This window comes from Morus notabilis, unplaced genomic scaffold (genome assembly GCF_000414095.1).
Source record: "Morus notabilis unplaced genomic scaffold, ASM41409v2 Scaffold152, whole genome shotgun sequence".
NCBI lineage: Eukaryota > Viridiplantae > Streptophyta > Magnoliopsida > Rosales > Moraceae > Morus > Morus notabilis.
In genome coordinates this window covers 309,651-327,405 of record NW_010367598.1, presented here as the reverse complement: position 1 = coordinate 327,405, position 17,755 = coordinate 309,651, and the positions used below count along the sequence as shown (strand labels likewise).

The following is a 17,755-nucleotide window of genomic DNA, read 5'->3' as shown; positions in this document are numbered from 1 at the left end:
TGGACTTGTGTTTGTTAGACTTTGTTATTTGTTTTTAGTCGGATTGAATTACATTGGAGTTATTCGTTTGATTAGTTAATGTTATATGGATGTTTGATTAGTTCCAGTCTTGGTTCATTTTTTAGGTTAATATGGATTCAGATAGTGAGAATGATGCTAGAGCTGTTGACTTTCTCCAGTCATCAGATGATGATGAACAACAACAACATTATATCCAATTATTAATGTCGATTGGAAACAGACGAACTAGGCAACCTCGTCGTAATTCTGCGTTAACAGGACAAGAATATGTTTTAGAACAATTACATAGACATCCTAAAAATTTGTTTGAAATGTGTCGTATGCATCGAGACACGTTCGAAGCAATTGTTCAGTTAATTCGAGGCCGCAATCTACTGCCTTCTTCAAGTATTTCAGCAGAAGAATCTCTAATGATGTTCTTCACGCATTTCAAGGAATTCCAGTTTCATTCTATAGAGAATTAGACATTATCCCCCCCAAATCCATATTTTCTATATCATTCACTTCCCTCTTCCTTCCTCTTCTTGATCTCAAGAATCATTACAATATATTCATCAATAATAGTGGAAAACCCAGACCCTATAGAGGGCGCAGTTCTCATTAACGAGCGAATTTCTGTAAATTTTCTGTCTCTTTATCTCTATGTTATTCTGTAATTTATTTATTGCTACCACGACACTAATTCTCTGAATCGCCTAAATTCGGTCATTAGTCTCTGACAAATTCAATTTTAGAATTTCACCTTCTACACACACAGGATAAAACTAGCATCTTCCAATATCTGCAAAAAGACCATTTGATTTCCAACATGGTTGTCCCACCTGCACATCAACAAACAGTCTACAGAGGAAGAAGACATTTGTGCACTCAAAATGTAATGGCGGCGTGTAGTTTTGATATGCTATTCACTTATGTCAATACCGGATGGGAAGGATCAGCTGCTGATTCCAGAGTGTTAACTGAGACTATGATAGATCCAGATGACCCATTCTTGGCGCCCCCCCCAAAAAAAATATTACGTTGTGGATTCCGGTTACAGCAACACGCAAGGCTTTTTAGCACCATTTCGTGGTCAGAGGTACCATATTCAACAGTTTAGAAATTGTGGTCAACCAACGGGACCACAAGAGTTATTCAATTATTATCACTCTTCACTGCGTAATTGCATAGAGAGGAGGGAGAACAAGAAGGGCAACAGGAACAACAACATGGTATGGATGCACAAGAAGCAGAAACATCTGAAATTAGTGGTCGGCAACAACGTAATTACTTGGTTAATTTTAGGGATCATTTAGCTAATCAAATGTGGGATTCGTATATGCGACAATAATTTAAGCTAATATTGTAATTTCCATATTTTATTAATTATTAGTGTTTTTATTTGTGATTCAATTATTATTTATTTAATATATTAAATACATGTTTTCAAAAATGAAACCACCAAACGCAGTTTCAGTTTTTTTTAAAACTGAAATCAATCTCTAAATAAAACTACCAAACGCATTTTCAGAAATAATTCAAAAATGAAAATGAAAACGTTTTCATTTTCATTTTCGTACAGAAAATAAAAACGTTTTGGAATCAATTCCAAACGCACCCTAAGATTTCATTTACCTCCCCAAAATCCTTCCTCTAATTTCTTCTTGCTCTTCCACTCTACAAAACACAATGTAAGGGAAAAAAAATGTTTCTTGTTTTAATTTAAAATTTGCTTTTGACCTTATTCCTAATTTTGCTTCATGTATTACGGCTATGTGTCAAGTAATTAGAGGTCACTAGGAGTGATCGAGTAGGATCTTAAAATAACTTTCTTGAATCTCAAGTAATTACAGTCGCCTTATTTTTAAATAGGTGCTCCAGTCTTGATCAATATAATACGATTAAATAGATAGAAATGCGGGGACTCACTCGAATTTTCTATAGTCATCATATGATTAAAAAGGAAAAGAAAGATCAATCTTTTCCCCCAAAATAAATCCCTTTCTAATCGAGTGAGGACAACTTGATGCTCTCTTGTCTAGATTTTTTATTCCACTGTTTTTATAGTTATTATTATTGAAAAAAGAATCGACCATTTCTTAAAAAGTATATTAGCGTAATAAATTAAGCCATTTTATTTTATCAACATAATGCCAAGAATTTGATAATTTGCTGCTCATAAAAAAAAAAAAAAAAATTTTTTTTTTTTTTTTTTTTTTTTTTTTTGCTGAAAATCGAAACGAAGAATTTCAATTACATATAATAAAAAAATAATAATAATAATAAAAAAAGAATTTCTACTAGGCAACTTCCGTTTACTTGAACTAATTTAGCTCACAGAAATCCCAGTCTTTTAGGCGAACACGTACGTGGAGTTGAAGAGAGTCAAACAATCTGATTCTTAAGCCTTTGGATTCTCCGAATCTCCTTCAGATTTCCAAAACCCTAACCCTAACCCCTTTCTTCTTCAACCTCTGAACCCTAATTCACTGCCTGATTGGAAGGTGGAGCCCACAAGATGAGGAATAAACGAGCTGCTCGGAAGAGAGTCAACATCGCATTCGATGCCGAGCCCTCTTCATGGAACGACGACGTCCCGGTCCCGGAGAAGAATGTCGACGATGTCCCGCGACTCCCGCCGACAGCGCCAGCGCCATTGCCAGCACCAGCGCCATTGCCAGCGCCCAAGAAAAGAAAGCTAGACGTCGCTGTTCTACAACCCCAACCCCAACCCCAACCCCCGACGAATGAGGTAAATCCATGGATGGTTTCGATTTCATTTTGTTATCGCCGAATTTTGAATTTTTTTGGGGGATTATGGTTTAATGCACGAACGTCGTGCGTTCGATTCGGATATTTCTGATGCTCAAATCGCTCCAGCGATGTGCATTTGAAGAATCTTTGAGATCGGTTAGGCTTTCTTTTTTTTTTTTTGGGTTTTGTGGATTCTGTGGCTAAAAGTTGTGTTCTTGATTCCTTTCAAAGACAAGGAAAAAGCTTTTCCTTGGTAGGACACTCACTGGTTTCTACTACTTGGAAAGTTCAAATGCGAATCTTTTACTTTCTTTGTTTCCTTTTGGGGTATTTGTTTATCTCAAATTTACCGTACTACAAGTGTTTCCAGTTTTTCGGGTTTGTCTTCTTCATTGTATTCTGCATTTTAATTTACCGGTATCGTGATTTACATATTGATACGTTTATAGGAATAACTTTCGAATTGTTTCGTTTTAATACAAGTATTCACCTTGGTTACTTACAATTTCTTTTCTTTTCAAATGCATACATATGAACTGAAACTTGTTAATTGAACTGCATTGTCTTAGGTTGATTTAGAGGCTCAAAGCTTGATTGTGCCGAAAAAGCAATGGAACACTAAGCAAAAGATAAATTTGTACTCCAAGGCCAAAGTCGTTGATATTCTAAATGAAAAACTAACAGCGAGACAAAAAGAATTGTTCAGGAAAGGATGCTTCGGGCATTTGCTAGATTTTAAAATTAAGAAGTTCCCATCGCAGTTGATACACCACCTTATCCTAAGGCAATGCCCACAAGCTAAAAAGAATGAACTATGGTTCGACATAGAGGGTGCAATTGTTAAGTTTGGAATGAAGGAATTTGCGCTCATCACAGGGCTGAATTGCAGCAATTATCCCTTTATTTTTGAGAAACAATTACCTGAGAGTACTACAAAGCGAAAATTCTTTAGAAAAGGAAAGTCAGTGCAAAGAATAAAGTTGAATGACGTGTTCCGTGCTAATAGGGGAGGCACTGATGAAGATATTGTGAAGCTGGCAAAATTATACTGCTTGGAGAGCTTGTTAATACCCAAGAAAATAGAAAACAATATTGACCCTAACCACCTGAAGATGGTTGATAACCCTGAGCTGTTTGACAATTATCCGTGGGGAAGATTGTCGTACGAGATGACCATAGCATATATTAAGAGGAGTATTAAGAGCCAAGAAGCAGAAGCATATGGGATTGGTGGTTTCCCATATGCTGTAATTGTGTGGGCATACGAAACAATCCCAACTTTGATAAAAAAGAACATTGCAAAGAGGATTGGAAATGGAATCCCAAGAATTATAAACTGGGAAGCTGATCAGCAACCTTCATTTAGGGAAATTACAGACAGAGTGTTCGATTCCCTTGAGGTAAGTATTCAATAGTAATAGCCTCTTTTTTTTCTTTTTTTTTTAATCCTCTCGTCTGAAATTTGAAGCATATGTAGGATTGAATCGTTTCTTTACCTAGTGACTACCAATATACCAATTCACGTGTAAAACCTTATTGTTGTTCTGATTTTTTTTTTTTTTAATGTACTGATGATTAACACGTTGATTTAACATTTTCAGCTTGAAGTGCGCCAGATTATTCCTAGTAAAGAGGAAATGGAGCAACCTTTTATGGCTCTCTTTGCAAAAGAAAAAAAGAAAGAACCCAACGGAGTGGAAGAGGAAAAAGATGAAAGTGACTATGAAGACGTTATCCTAACGCCAGCTCCTATAAGACAGGTACGGAGGATTGAAACTGAAAACCAAGGTGAAGGAGATCAAGCGATAAAAAGTTTGATGTCTAAGGTTGAAAGAATGGAGAAAACACAATTGGAGATGAAGAAGGATATGGAAGAAATGTACACCATGCTGCTCGAGATACACAGCACTGTAGTTGATCAACCAAGTTACTTTGTAGGAAAATATAGCAACAAAGAACCAGTGCAAGTTGAAAAAAATAATGACAAAATCTTTGAAGACAGGAATCAGAAAATGGGTGAGAATGATGAGCAAAAGGTATGCAAGCATATTGACTTTGTAAGTTTCTGCTTTACCACAAAAGGAATTTAACTTAACCATAGTTTCTTGATTTTGTAGGATGATACTGAAAAGATAGATGAACATAATGACAAAGTCAGTGAAGATGTAAATGAGAAAATTGAGGGCAAGGGTAGTGAAAAGAATGGTGGGCAGAAGGTATTCATAGCAAGAATAATGAATAAAACTCTATTAATTTTCTGATTTAGTAACAAAATATTTCCAAGTTGATAACAGTGTGTTGATCTTGCGTAGGAGGATACTGGAATGGAGCACGAAAAAGATAATGATAAAGTCAATGAAGTCGAGAATGAGAAAATGGAGGTCGAAGAAAATGATAGGCATGGTGAGCATAAGGTAAGCTTACTGAAATATTGTAATTTCTTATTTGATTCACAGAATTTCAAGTTAATTACAGCTTCTTCATCTTGTAGGATGATACTGGAAAAGAAAATGAAGAACATAATGACAAATTAGTTGATGACGCCAAGAAAATGGAGAACAAGGATTCTGAAAAGAATGGCGAGCAGAAGGTGTGTAAGAATATTGAAACTCTTTAACGTTTCTGGTTTATTGAAAAACAAAGAATTCAAAGTTAATTACAGTTCCTGATCTTGTAGGATAATATTGGCAAAGAAGATGAACATAATGACAGGGTCATTGAAGGTGTCAATGAGAAAATGGAGAACACGAATATTGAAAAGATTGGTGAGCAGAAGGTACGTGAAAATTTTGAAACTCTTTAATTCTGATTGAGTGAACAAAAGAATTCCAAAATATAGGAGTTTCTTGATCTTCTAGGATGATATGGGAAAAGAAGATGAAGAACACAACGGCAAAGTCAATGAGAAAATGAAAAGCAAGGAGGATGAAAAGCTTAGTGAGCAGAAGGTACGGGAAAAATATTTAAATATATTATGTGTGTATATATAGGGCTCGTTTAAGAGGTATACTCAAACCATGATTCTTAACTCTGACATTTGAGATTTAGATTTTTTGTGAGGAAAAAAAATATAGCAGAATCAATGATTTGAATTTGAGTATATGAAACAAACGGGCCCTTAATTCTAATTCACTAAACAAAAGCATTCCAATTAATGTGACTTTTATATTGTAGGGGGATACCAGGATAGAAAGTGAAAAAGTCAATGGTGATGGAAATAAAAAAGTGGAGGACAAGGAAAATGATTAGAATGGTGAGCATAAGGTGTGTAAGCTTATTTAACCATCTTTGTAACTCCAAATTAATTGCAGTCTTTGTTTTGTAGGTTGATACTAAGAAATCTTAGATAACGAAGAAGTAAATAGATACTATAGTTTTGTTTTTTTGTTTTGTTTTTTTTTTTTGTTGCATAAGTGCGAATGGATTGTTCTTAAAAGTGTAATGCGTTTGTGATCAAAATGTGGTTTGCTATGTGTAATCGTTCATTATGTTTTGCTATTCTTTATTGAAAAGAAATGGGGGTTCCTTTTGTGCTTTCTTGATTGTCTTTTCTTGCCTGGTCGTATAAACCAACCAACAAGAAACATATCATATCAAGTCATTTGAGAGTTTGTGATTTTGGTAATCTGGTGTTTGCTATGTACAATCTGTTTGCTTTATTCGGGATTCTTTTTCTTGTTATTACTAATTGAACCAATATAAATTGTCTATAATGTAGTTGTGTTGCTTGAAAGATGATGACCATTGATCATGCGTGTTTTTTTCACAACTCGAGTTGAGAACTTGAGTTGTAAAGTGTTTGGTAGATGGATCCAGAATCATGATTCTGGATCCTGGTTCAGAATCAGTGTTTGTTTACAGTGATTCTGAATCACGATTCTGAATCATGATTCAGAATCAGTGTATGGTTTGGATTATTTTGAATCATGATTCGGAATCTGATGTGATGTTTTAAACTATCTCAAATCATGATTCTAGAACCACCCTCCTCTTGATTCAAGGTAATTCAAACCCCTGATTCTGAATCATGGTTTCAAAATCGTGATTTGAACCCAAAATCATAAATCACGATGCTGGTTTTAGAATCATGATTAGAATCACCTTGATTTGAATCCTCGTACCAAACGAACCCTGAGTTTAATGTGAGAGAAAACATTATAGTAAAAAAGTTAAATTTGAATTTTTGTGAAAAAAAAAAAAAACATTGTAGCAAAAAAGTTTGAGTTGTGAAAAAAATATGATTCTTGAGACTGTAATTTGGCCCTTGTATGTATTTTCCTAACTGATTGATTAAGCAAAACATTTCTTAGCCGAGTCCTGTTATTTATGAGCTTGGAGAATGTTAGTGGTAATTCACGCTGACTTCTGGACTACTGAGCTACAATGTCTCTCTCAATGCTGCTGTGGAACTATTTGTTGCCCTCATTCCGATAAGACATATCTGGTGCATCAGTTTTCTTACTAGTAGTTACAGGCTACTCAATGAGGAAGTTCAATTGTGAGGAGCAAAGGAATGGGAACTCCTCAGTCCCAATATATGCTCAGCGAGAAAGATATTCTGCTTAAACAATATAACACAGAAAATTGTATTTATCTGAACTACAAATTATAAATGGTACATGCATTGTGACGTATGAGATGGTTTTACCAATCCATTATTTTATCTAGTCTGCGTAGTTTAGCACCGGAGTTGTATGCTCCTAGTTGTCTTGATACTTTTGCCAATTACTTTCCAGATTTTTTTTTCTCCAGAAATGTAAGATGCAGTTCATCAGCAAGTTGGAGCATGTTGTGATGTTGTCGAAACCCAAAAGAAAGAACTTGAGAAGCAAGCCATAGAGTTTGGGAGAAAAGAAAAACTGAAAATGATTTGGTGCAGAGTGGATTGAAAAGGTAACCTTATATTAGAGTAAGTTTCCAGAGACTATTCCTCGGTGAATATGATTGTAAAAGGCCCCTCATTCTGGATTTGACATATGATTGTATCCTCGGTGAATATTTAAAAGGCCTTTCCAACTTGTTAGAAGAATATTTATTTAGGTGCCACTAACCTATGTACATCCTTTTCTATCTACCTTTCAGTTACAGTTTTCATCAATTTCTTTTCCCTTTTTTTCTTGTAGATCTACTCTGGGACTATGTATTTTCGTTGTTTTGCAATGAGTAACCTTGTCGAAGAAGGAAATAGAAAACGTAGGGGGAATTCAGGGTCTCCAGCTCGCAATTATTGAGGTTTCTTGAGATTATATGTTGTCGGGGTAAACAGATGAATTATCTTTGTAGCAAAAAAAACAGGATGAATTATCTTTTTCTGATGTTGCATTTTTTTCAGTTGTGTTTGCGGGTAGGTGGTAGTTGATTTACATGCCACTCGAGTTAACTTTGGGCGGGGCTCGTAGCTTATGTGCACAAGTATGGAAGAGAGTTTATAATGATGTCCTCGAGTAGTACAAACTTGAGAAAACTGATGTTGCATTGTTTGTACTTGTTTTATACAGTACAAGTGCTTGAAAGCTTAATTTGACTAATTCGAGAAAAATTTAATAGAAACGTCATGTTTGTTGTTTATGATAAAACATACATAATTATGATAAGAGGGATGAAACAAAATGAGTTGGGGTCAAAAGATGTTTACTAGAAAGAAACTCGTTTCAAATGACAGTCGTTTCACCTTCTTTGCCTCTATGGTATTAAGAAAAGCAACAACAATTATAACAAATGACAAATAGATGAATAAAGGAATAAACCCATAAGACCATCTCCAACATGCTAGCCACTTCATCTTTTGAATTAAATTTGTTGGTAAATTTTTTTTTTTTTTAAAGTTTTTTTTTTTTTTTTTAACTCAGAAAATTAAAAAAGAAACTAAGATTTTTTTTATTAAAAAAAAAACTAAAGTGATAGATTTGGGAGCATAGAAGGGTTAAAATGAGTATAATGCAAAAATATTTATAAAACAAAACATTTTTTTAAAGTTATTATTGCCATATAATAATAGTTTGGGAATATTTATTAATATGGTTGGGCAAATATAGTCACTCAAAAAAATGTATCAAAGCTAAATATGTGAACAAAAAGATATAAAAATGTCAAATATGTACAACAAAAAAAACACTAATTTTGGTTTTTTTTTAGTTTAAAAATTTTATTACAACTTCTCATATTTAATGCTTTCTATCTATTTATTTAACAAATAAACTAATTTCGGTATACATATATATATATATATGTGTATATATTCTATTAGGGATTAAAGTTAGTATAACTTTTAACATAGAGACTATTTCTATTGAGCGAAGACTGTTTAGGGACATTTTATGAGACAAAATTAACAATTTTCATTTAAAATTTCATAAAGAAACTATTTACAAGACAATTTTTAAGTTCAGAAACTATTCATAAAACACAATTAACTACAGAGACAAAAAAAAAGTTTAGGGACTATTACAAATTTATTACAAAAATAAATAAACATGAACGACATGTTTATCCTCCAAGAATATGACATTCGTCAAAGGAAATACGACTTCTATAACATGCTTACCTACACGTAACTAGAATAGGGATGAATTGAAGCGGGCAAGATGAGAGTAGGTAGGATTCAGAGTGAGGAATCAGAGTTAGAATAAGTTGTTTATTTAGTGACAAGATTCAAAATCGGAATGAACTAGTATAAAAGTATTAATATACCCTTTAAGTCAATTTTATATTTTTAATTTAAAAAATAAATTGTGTACTTATTATATTAAAATTAATCATAATTAAAATATTTAGTATAATAATAGAGTAATTAAATAACAAATATAAATTGTATGATTATTTAAAATATAAGTGATGGAAATAAAAAAGTGGAGGACAAGGAAAATGATTAGAATGGTGAGCATAAGGTGTGTAAGCTTATTTAACCATCTTTGTAACTCCAAATTAATTGCAGTCTTTGTTTTGTAGGTTGATACTAAGAAATCTTAGATAACGAAGAAGTAAATAGATACTATAGTTTTGTTTTTTTGTTTTGTTTTTTTTTTTTGTTGCATAAGTGCGAATGGATTGTTCTTAAAAGTGTAATGCGTTTGTGATCAAAATGTGGTTTGCTATGTGTAATCGTTCATTATGTTTTGCTATTCTTTATTGAAAAGAAATGGGGGTTCCTTTTGTGCTTTCTTGATTGTCTTTTCTTGCCTGGTCGTATAAACCAACCAACAAGAAACATATCATATCAAGTCATTTGAGAGTTTGTGATTTTGGTAATCTGGTGTTTGCTATGTACAATCTGTTTGCTTTATTCGGGATTCTTTTTCTTGTTATTACTAATTGAACCAATATAAATTGTCTATAATGTAGTTGTGTTGCTTGAAAGATGATGACCATTGATCATGCGTGTTTTTTTCACAACTCGAGTTGAGAACTTGAGTTGTAAAGTGTTTGGTAGATGGATCCAGAATCATGATTCTGGATCCTGGTTCAGAATCAGTGTTTGTTTACAGTGATTCTGAATCACGATTCTGAATCATGATTCAGAATCAGTGTATGGTTTGGATTATTTTGAATCATGATTCGGAATCTGATGTGATGTTTTAAACTATCTCAAATCATGATTCTAGAACCACCCTCCTCTTGATTCAAGGTAATTCAAACCCCTGATTCTGAATCATGGTTTCAAAATCGTGATTTGAACCCAAAATCATAAATCACGATGCTGGTTTTAGAATCATGATTAGAATCACCTTGATTTGAATCCTCGTACCAAACGAACCCTGAGTTTAATGTGAGAGAAAACATTATAGTAAAAAAGTTAAATTTGAATTTTTGTGAAAAAAAAAAAAACATTGTAGCAAAAAAGTTTGAGTTGTGAAAAAAATATGATTCTTGAGACTGTAATTTGGCCCTTGTATGTATTTTCCTAACTGATTGATTAAGCAAAACATTTCTTAGCCGAGTCCTGTTATTTATGAGCTTGGAGAATGTTAGTGGTAATTCACGCTGACTTCTGGACTACTGAGCTACAATGTCTCTCTCAATGCTGCTGTGGAACTATTTGTTGCCCTCATTCCGATAAGACATATCTGGTGCATCAGTTTTCTTACTAGTAGTTACAGGCTACTCAATGAGGAAGTTCAATTGTGAGGAGCAAAGGAATGGGAACTCCTCAGTCCCAATATATGCTCAGCGAGAAAGATATTCTGCTTAAACAATATAACACAGAAAATTGTATTTATCTGAACTACAAATTATAAATGGTACATGCATTGTGACGTATGAGATGGTTTTACCAATCCATTATTTTATCTAGTCTGCGTAGTTTAGCACCGGAGTTGTATGCTCCTAGTTGTCTTGATACTTTTGCCAATTACTTTCCAGATTTTTTTTTCTCCAGAAATGTAAGATGCAGTTCATCAGCAAGTTGGAGCATGTTGTGATGTTGTCGAAACCCAAAAGAAAGAACTTGAGAAGCAAGCCATAGAGTTTGGGAGAAAAGAAAAACTGAAAATGATTTGGTGCAGAGTGGATTGAAAAGGTAACCTTATATTAGAGTAAGTTTCCAGAGACTATTCCTCGGTGAATATGATTGTAAAAGGCCCCTCATTCTGGATTTGACATATGATTGTATCCTCGGTGAATATTTAAAAGGCCTTTCCAACTTGTTAGAAGAATATTTATTTAGGTGCCACTAACCTATGTACATCCTTTTCTATCTACCTTTCAGTTACAGTTTTCATCAATTTCTTTTCCCTTTTTTTCTTGTAGATCTACTCTGGGACTATGTATTTTCGTTGTTTTGCAATGAGTAACCTTGTCGAAGAAGGAAATAGAAAACGTAGGGGGAATTCAGGGTCTCCAGCTCGCAATTATTGAGGTTTCTTGAGATTATATGTTGTCGGGGTAAACAGATGAATTATCTTTGTAGCAAAAAAAACAGGATGAATTATCTTTTTCTGATGTTGCATTTTTTTCAGTTGTGTTTGCGGGTAGGTGGTAGTTGATTTACATGCCACTCGAGTTAACTTTGGGCGGGGCTCGTAGCTTATGTGCACAAGTATGGAAGAGAGTTTATAATGATGTCCTCGAGTAGTACAAACTTGAGAAAACTGATGTTGCATTGTTTGTACTTGTTTTATACAGTACAAGTGCTTGAAAGCTTAATTTGACTAATTCGAGAAAAATTTAATAGAAACGTCATGTTTGTTGTTTATGATAAAACATACATAATTATGATAAGAGGGATGAAACAAAATGAGTTGGGGTCAAAAGATGTTTACTAGAAAGAAACTCGTTTCAAATGACAGTCGTTTCACCTTCTTTGCCTCTATGGTATTAAGAAAAGCAACAACAATTATAACAAATGACAAATAGATGAATAAAGGAATAAACCCATAAGACCATCTCCAACATGCTAGCCACTTCATCTTTTGAATTAAATTTGTTGGTAAATTTTTTTTTTTTTTAAAGTTTTTTTTTTTTTTTTTTTAACTCAGAAAATTAAAAAAGAAACTAAGATTTTTTTTATTAAAAAAAAAACTAAAGTGATAGATTTGGGAGCATAGAAGGGTTAAAATGAGTATAATGCAAAAATATTTATAAAACAAAACATTTTTTTAAAGTTATTATTGCCATATAATAATAGTTTGGGAATATTTATTAATATGGTTGGGCAAATATAGTCACTCAAAAAAATGTATCAAAGCTAAATATGTGAACAAAAAGATATAAAAATGTCAAATATGTACAACAAAAAAAACACTAATTTTGGTTTTTTTTTAGTTTAAAAATTTTATTACAACTTCTCATATTTTATGCTTTCTATCTATTTATTTAACAAATAAACTAATTTCGGTATACATATATATATATATATGTGTATATATTCTATTAGGGATTAAAGTTAGTATAACTTTTAACATAGAGACTATTTCTATTGAGCGAAGACTGTTTAGGGACATTTTATGAGACAAAATTAACAATTTTCATTTAAAATTTCATAAAGAAACTATTTACAAGACAATTTTTAAGTTCAGAAACTATTCATAAAACACAATTAACTGAGACAAAAAAAAAGTTTAGGGACTATTACAAATTTATTACAAAAATAAATAAACATGAACGACATGTTTATCCTCCAAGAATATGACATTCGTCAAAGGAAATACGACTTCTATAACATGCTTACCTACACGTAACTAGAATAGGGATGAATTGAAGCGGGCAAGATGAGAGTAGGTAGGATTCAGAGTGAGGAATCAGAGTTAGAATAAGTTGTTTATTTAGTGACAAGATTCAAAATCGGAATGAACTAGTATAAAAGTATTAATATACCCTTTAAGTCAATTTTATATTTTTAATTTAAAAAATAAATTGTGTACTTATTATATTAAAATTAATCATAATTAAAATATTTAGTATAATAATAGAGTAATTAAATAACAAATATAAATTGTATGATTATTTAAAATATAAAAAAATTGTCAAAATTTAAATAAAATAAATAAAAATAAAAAATAGTGTCAAAAAACTAAAATATATTATTATTTTATTAAACAAAATAAAGTACATATTTATCATATTAAAGTTAATAATAATTAAGCTAATATTATAATATTAAGTAAATATAATAATTATATGTTGTAATTATTATTTTTTAAATTTTATTTTTAATTTAAACATCAAGAATCAGAGTTTTAATCCTAAGAAACGTGAGAGTTTTAATCCCATTCTATTATTTTAAATTTGAGTGAGACTCACTAATCTCATTTACATTCTATTATAGGATAAAAAAGAGCGGCCATATTTTTTTCGTTGATTCGAGTTTTGCTACAGTAAAAAGCTCTCAGAAACAGTTACATTTAACATTTTTATTACAATAAAAAATTATCAAACAACATCACATCTCAATTCGAATTAGCGAACCGAACGGGCCCAAATGAACTCCTTTCCTGTGCCATTAAGGTTCAAGATGTTTCCTACGTCACAGGTAAAAACGGCCTGTCGCTTTAAGCCTATGAGAGAACGACGCCTTGTAAGAACGATACGTCGTTTATTATAAATTATTGCCGCTCTGCTTCTTTCTTTCGGCGTGTAAACCCTAAACAACGCAAAACACCCAATATATAAGGCTACGTCTTCCTTGGAAAATCTACAGATCTCCTTCTGCACAATCTTGAAACCCTAAATTCGAACCTTTTCCCCTGCAAATTATACCGACCAGAAAAGCAATGCTCTTTCTTTGGGGCTGTGATTGGACAGAGAGAGGCTCGAGTGGGGTTGGATTGCTTCACCAATCCAACCATGAAAACCCTAATTCCATTTCAAAGGAAAACCGATGAACAATAAAGGATAAAGAATGAATCTTTGATCGCCGCCCCTTTTTCACACAAAAAGGTAGGCCTTGTTTGGCGTCCGAGAATCTCATTTTCTCTCTTATTGTTCCCGTTTTTCCTTTGTGTCCTTGGGATTTGGGTTTTCCCACCGTGATGGTCCTTTTAATCTTATACACTTGATATGAGCCCTTTCCGGCCTTTTTTTTCCAAAATTTCATCTCTCTTTAAAAGTGTTTTTTTTAATTTATTTTTTATTTTTTATAATTTCGTATTCTCTGATTATGTGTTCTTACGTTTTTCTGCACTTGTTGTGTTTTTGGCGAGAAAACTTTTGTCAAGTTTTCTAGCTGAGTCAACAGTGCGTACATAGAAAGCCTGATTCTTTTTCTCTTTTGCTATATTTTCTTTTTTATAGGAATGAGTTGAGGATTTAGGCAGCGGCCAGACAACCGTAGGGATGGTATCCACAGATGAAGGGATAATTTAATCCTTTTTTTGTCTACTGATTCCATCTCACATTACTTTTATCATAATCTTTTTTATTTTTTTCCTTTTCGCGTCGTATTGGTTTACTTGTGCTTGAATTTGATGTTTCAATAATGTGCTTGGATGGGTTAATTCTGGATTTGTTGTGTTCAACTGGTGAAATTTCTTACCCTTGTATTAAGGTTTTAAATTGTGTCTGATGCAAAACGTGGAATCATTTTAGTTTAATTCAGGATTCTTCTTATAGAATGCATGTTGTTTTGAAATTCTCACGAGACTAGAAAAATGAAAAGGATTAATATCACTATTAGTCCCTGGATTGCAAGTGTTGTGTCACTTTCGCCCCTGAAGTTTTAACTTTTAGATATTACCCCTATCCCGATGAGGTAACACTCCCAAAATTGATAGGAAGTGCCGTATGACACTTTAAAACCAGCGGCGGAGCACACCATCGCGGGATAGCCAAACTCTTCCCCATCCAACGGTCTTGAACCGCCGGCCGATATCGTCTCCTTTGTGGGGATGACATCGTTGCTGCCGCTTCCCGATCGGTCGGGATTCCATTTGACTTTTTCGGTGTGTTTCCACTGTGTGGGTGATTTGAAACGGGTCTCTGAGGGTTTCATTTTCTCTTCCTTATCTGGATTTCTGCTATTTCTTGAAAAGTTTGATTTTTTTAAAAATTTGTTTATGAATTTATTCGACGGGCCAATGCCACGTCGCCGGTAGCTCTGAGAGAGCTTTGACCGGCGATGCTATGATTGGTCCAAGAGTGATCCGCTGTTTCGCATCTTGATAGGAACCTGTGGATCTTGCTTCCAGTTGGTCCACGGAGCCGTTTTCTGCGATTACATTTATTTAACTTATTCTAATTTATTCTTTTTTTTTTTCTTTTTTCGATAGTGATTGTATGAAGCCAATGATGATTAGTATTGTTTTAGTTGGAATTACCGTCTGAATTCTTTTGATGTCAAACATACTGGCTGCTTTCTGAGGCTTGTGGAAATAGCTTTTGCTTTGCTTGCTATTTAAATTCCAGTGACCTTTCAAGTTTTCCTATCTTTATCGTTTCCGGTTGGTATTTAAGTTGAATCTGCTAGTTTACTATAAGCTTGCTTTTAAAATAAAATTTATATATCTGTCACGTCTATCATAATAAGATGTGGTGAATGAATCTATATAAAAATTATTTAGCAAAATGACTTTTTTTTTATTTTTTTTATGAAGAAAGACACTTACTCATTCTTTGTAAAAAGATGTCATTTTATAAATAAAAATTTTTGAAAAGTTATTTTGTAATACAAATTTTCAAAAGAGTTATTTTTACAAAGGCTGCAGTTGATGTTTCTACAATGTGCTTGGAAGGCTTTCTTATGCTGTAATTAAGGTTTTAAATTCTGCTTGGTTATATTTTCCTTGTATGATGATCTTAAACGTATAAATGTCCGTTAGATTAGAAAAAAGAAAAATGTTGTTCACCCTGACTCGTAAGATGTCTCACGTGAGTGGGGCCTATCCAATATAATTCTGGCTCAACCGGAACAGGATGAATTGCATTGTTCATTTTATTATCTTTGTAGCATAATGTTATTTATCCCGGGTTGAGAGAATTAGTTTGTTGTAATGGGCCCTGTTATGTGAAGATTATGAAAAATTCTTTATCTTTATTGGGATTTATTCTTTCTATTCACATGTATTGTAGTCTATTTTACGTGTGGGGATTTATCCGGTGGTGATGAATAGAATTGTTGTCAGAATTATTTCTCTTTTAAAAAATATTGGGAGCATAATTGCTTGGCACATGAGTTGTGTTGAGTGGTTAAGGGTTTGTTCATTTGGACTTAAATTCAAAAAAAAAAATTGAACTTAAGTTATAATTTTATTTAAGTTAATATTTTTTTTGTAAAATTTGAGTTTGATCTTGAATTTGAGGTTAAAATTTGAGTTTAAGTTTCTTTCTCAATTTAAGTTTGTAAATTAAAATTCAAGTTAATAAATAGTATTTAAACTCTTTTTAAAAGTGTTATAATTTTTTCATTTTAATTTTGATAGAGATATTTTTTTTTATGCGTTCATAACAAAAAGATGACAAATAAAAAGATGAATAAAATTTTATTTATATATCTTATTAAAATTTTTCATTATCATGGAGTTTTTATTAAAATATTATTTAAATATAAATTTAAGTTTTGATCGATTTAAATATAAATTTAAATAAATTTTTAATTTAAACTATAATTTAAAATGTGTGCATTTAAATACAAATTTAAATTACATCTCAATTTAAATCATATTTAAATTACATCTCAATTGAAATTATATTTAAATGCATCTTAATTTAAATTAAAATTTGAACTCAAATAATTTTTAACTTAAAAAATGTAAATAAATAAGTCTTAAATTTTTCAATGGTTGAGGGATCAAATTTTCCATTTTATACATGTCTTGTTGGAAAAACTTCCATGTTAATCTCATAGGATGTTATGTTGTTGACCTTGAGATATGGATGTTTATTATTTATGTCTTTTTAAATAATTAAATATTATTGTAGTATTTTGTTTTTTTCTGACAATTATTTATTTGTAAGTGGGGTAGAGTAAAAATATTTTTTACCATTTTAAGTGGTATTTCTTATTTTTTCTCGTGTTAGACCAAAATTTAACTTCTTTATGCTAGAGAGTAGAAGGCCTTGAAGAATTCACTCGGGAAAATGAAAAAACTTTTAATAAGTATGAAGAATTTTTAACACGGAACTCTCGACTTAAGTTTTCTGATGGATGTTACAAGTGCGCGCTCCTCCTATTTATAGGTCTTAGCCTGCTGGACGGACAACCGAGGGCAAAACCTGTGGCAGCGATCTAACGCTTATGCGCAAAACGAGAGGATGTAGTTTATTCTTGAAGTATTTCAACATGAAGTAAATTTTACCTAGAAGCAAATTTAATGGCTAAGTCAATAATACAAATATTACAAACTTAGATAATATTGGAGCCTTCTCCTTGTAAAATAACGAAAACGACAATGGCTTGGTGAGAACCCTGAAGTGGAAGCTGAGGTAACATGAGGCGTGAGTGTGTAAAAGATTAAAATATCAAAATTTCAGATAAATTATCAGTATCAATGGAAATATTAAAAAAAATTATGGAAACTAGGAATTAAGGGGAAATTATCAGTATCAATGGAAATATCAAAATATATATATA

General features: G+C 32.4%; 1 protein-coding gene, 1 long non-coding RNA gene and 4 other non-coding genes across 11 annotated transcripts; all 6 read left to right on the top strand.

The window, feature by feature from the left end:
• The first annotated feature begins 2,297 nt into the window (after nt 1–2,297).
• Nucleotides 2,298–8,046, top strand: LOC21394043. 6 transcript variants are annotated; one of them, XR_002903522.1, is made up of 11 exons: nt 2,298–2,752; nt 3,324–4,154; nt 4,356–4,790; nt 4,872–4,970; nt 5,067–5,168; nt 5,246–5,344; nt 5,432–5,530; nt 5,613–5,702; nt 5,929–6,018; nt 7,491–7,647; nt 7,878–8,046. XR_002903522.1 is itself a non-coding variant. In XM_024175265.1 (10 exons), the coding sequence occupies exons 1-9, from the start codon at nt 2,519–2,521 to the stop codon at nt 6,001–6,003; spliced, it is 2,064 nt and encodes a 687-aa protein (XP_024031033.1). In that variant the 5' UTR covers nt 2,298–2,518; the 3' UTR covers nt 6,004–6,007; nt 7,507–7,854. The 6 variants fall into 6 exon arrangements, 4 of the variants coding, with proteins under 4 accessions (XP_024031033.1, XP_024031031.1, XP_024031030.1 ...); XR_002903523.1 differs by having other exon boundaries at nt 7,491–7,663; XM_024175265.1 differs by lacking the exon at nt 7,878–8,046 and having other exon boundaries at nt 5,929–6,007; nt 7,507–7,854.
• A 5,799-nt stretch (nt 8,047–13,845) lies between these two features.
• On the top strand, nt 13,846–15,174 carry LOC112094436. Its single transcript, XR_002903525.1, has 2 exons — nt 13,846–14,127; nt 14,482–15,174. It is a non-coding gene; the product is annotated as an uncharacterized LOC112094436 (long non-coding RNA).
• LOC112094443 lies at nt 14,462–14,587 on the top strand. Its single transcript, XR_002903533.1, has one exon. It is a non-coding gene; the product is annotated as a small nucleolar RNA snoR143 (small nucleolar RNA).
• Nucleotides 14,929–14,995, top strand: LOC112094442. Its single transcript, XR_002903532.1, has one exon. It is a non-coding gene; the product is annotated as a small nucleolar RNA U49 (small nucleolar RNA).
• Nucleotides 15,175–15,257: 83 nt separating the features above from the next.
• Nucleotides 15,258–15,408, top strand: LOC112094441. The gene has a single exon (XR_002903531.1). It is a non-coding gene; the product is annotated as a small nucleolar RNA snoR2/U65 (small nucleolar RNA).
• A 57-nt stretch (nt 15,409–15,465) lies between these two features.
• LOC112094446 lies at nt 15,466–15,554 on the top strand. The gene has a single exon (XR_002903535.1). It is a non-coding gene; the product is annotated as a small nucleolar RNA snoR77Y (small nucleolar RNA).
• The last annotated feature ends 2,201 nt before the right edge of the window (nt 15,555–17,755 follow it).

Bases quoted from the DNA above. Each gene is read 5' to 3' on its own strand.
- LOC21394043 (XM_024175265.1), top strand. From the start codon at position 2,519: ATGAGGAATAAACGAGCTGCTCGGAAGAGAGTCAACATCGCATTCGAT. The intron at 4,971-5,066 runs GTATTCATAGCA...GATCTTGCGTAG, and splicing joins AAAAGAATGGTGGGCAGAAG to GAGGATACTGGAATGGAGCA. The intron at 5,169-5,245 runs GTAAGCTTACTG...TTCATCTTGTAG, and splicing joins ATAGGCATGGTGAGCATAAG to GATGATACTGGAAAAGAAAA.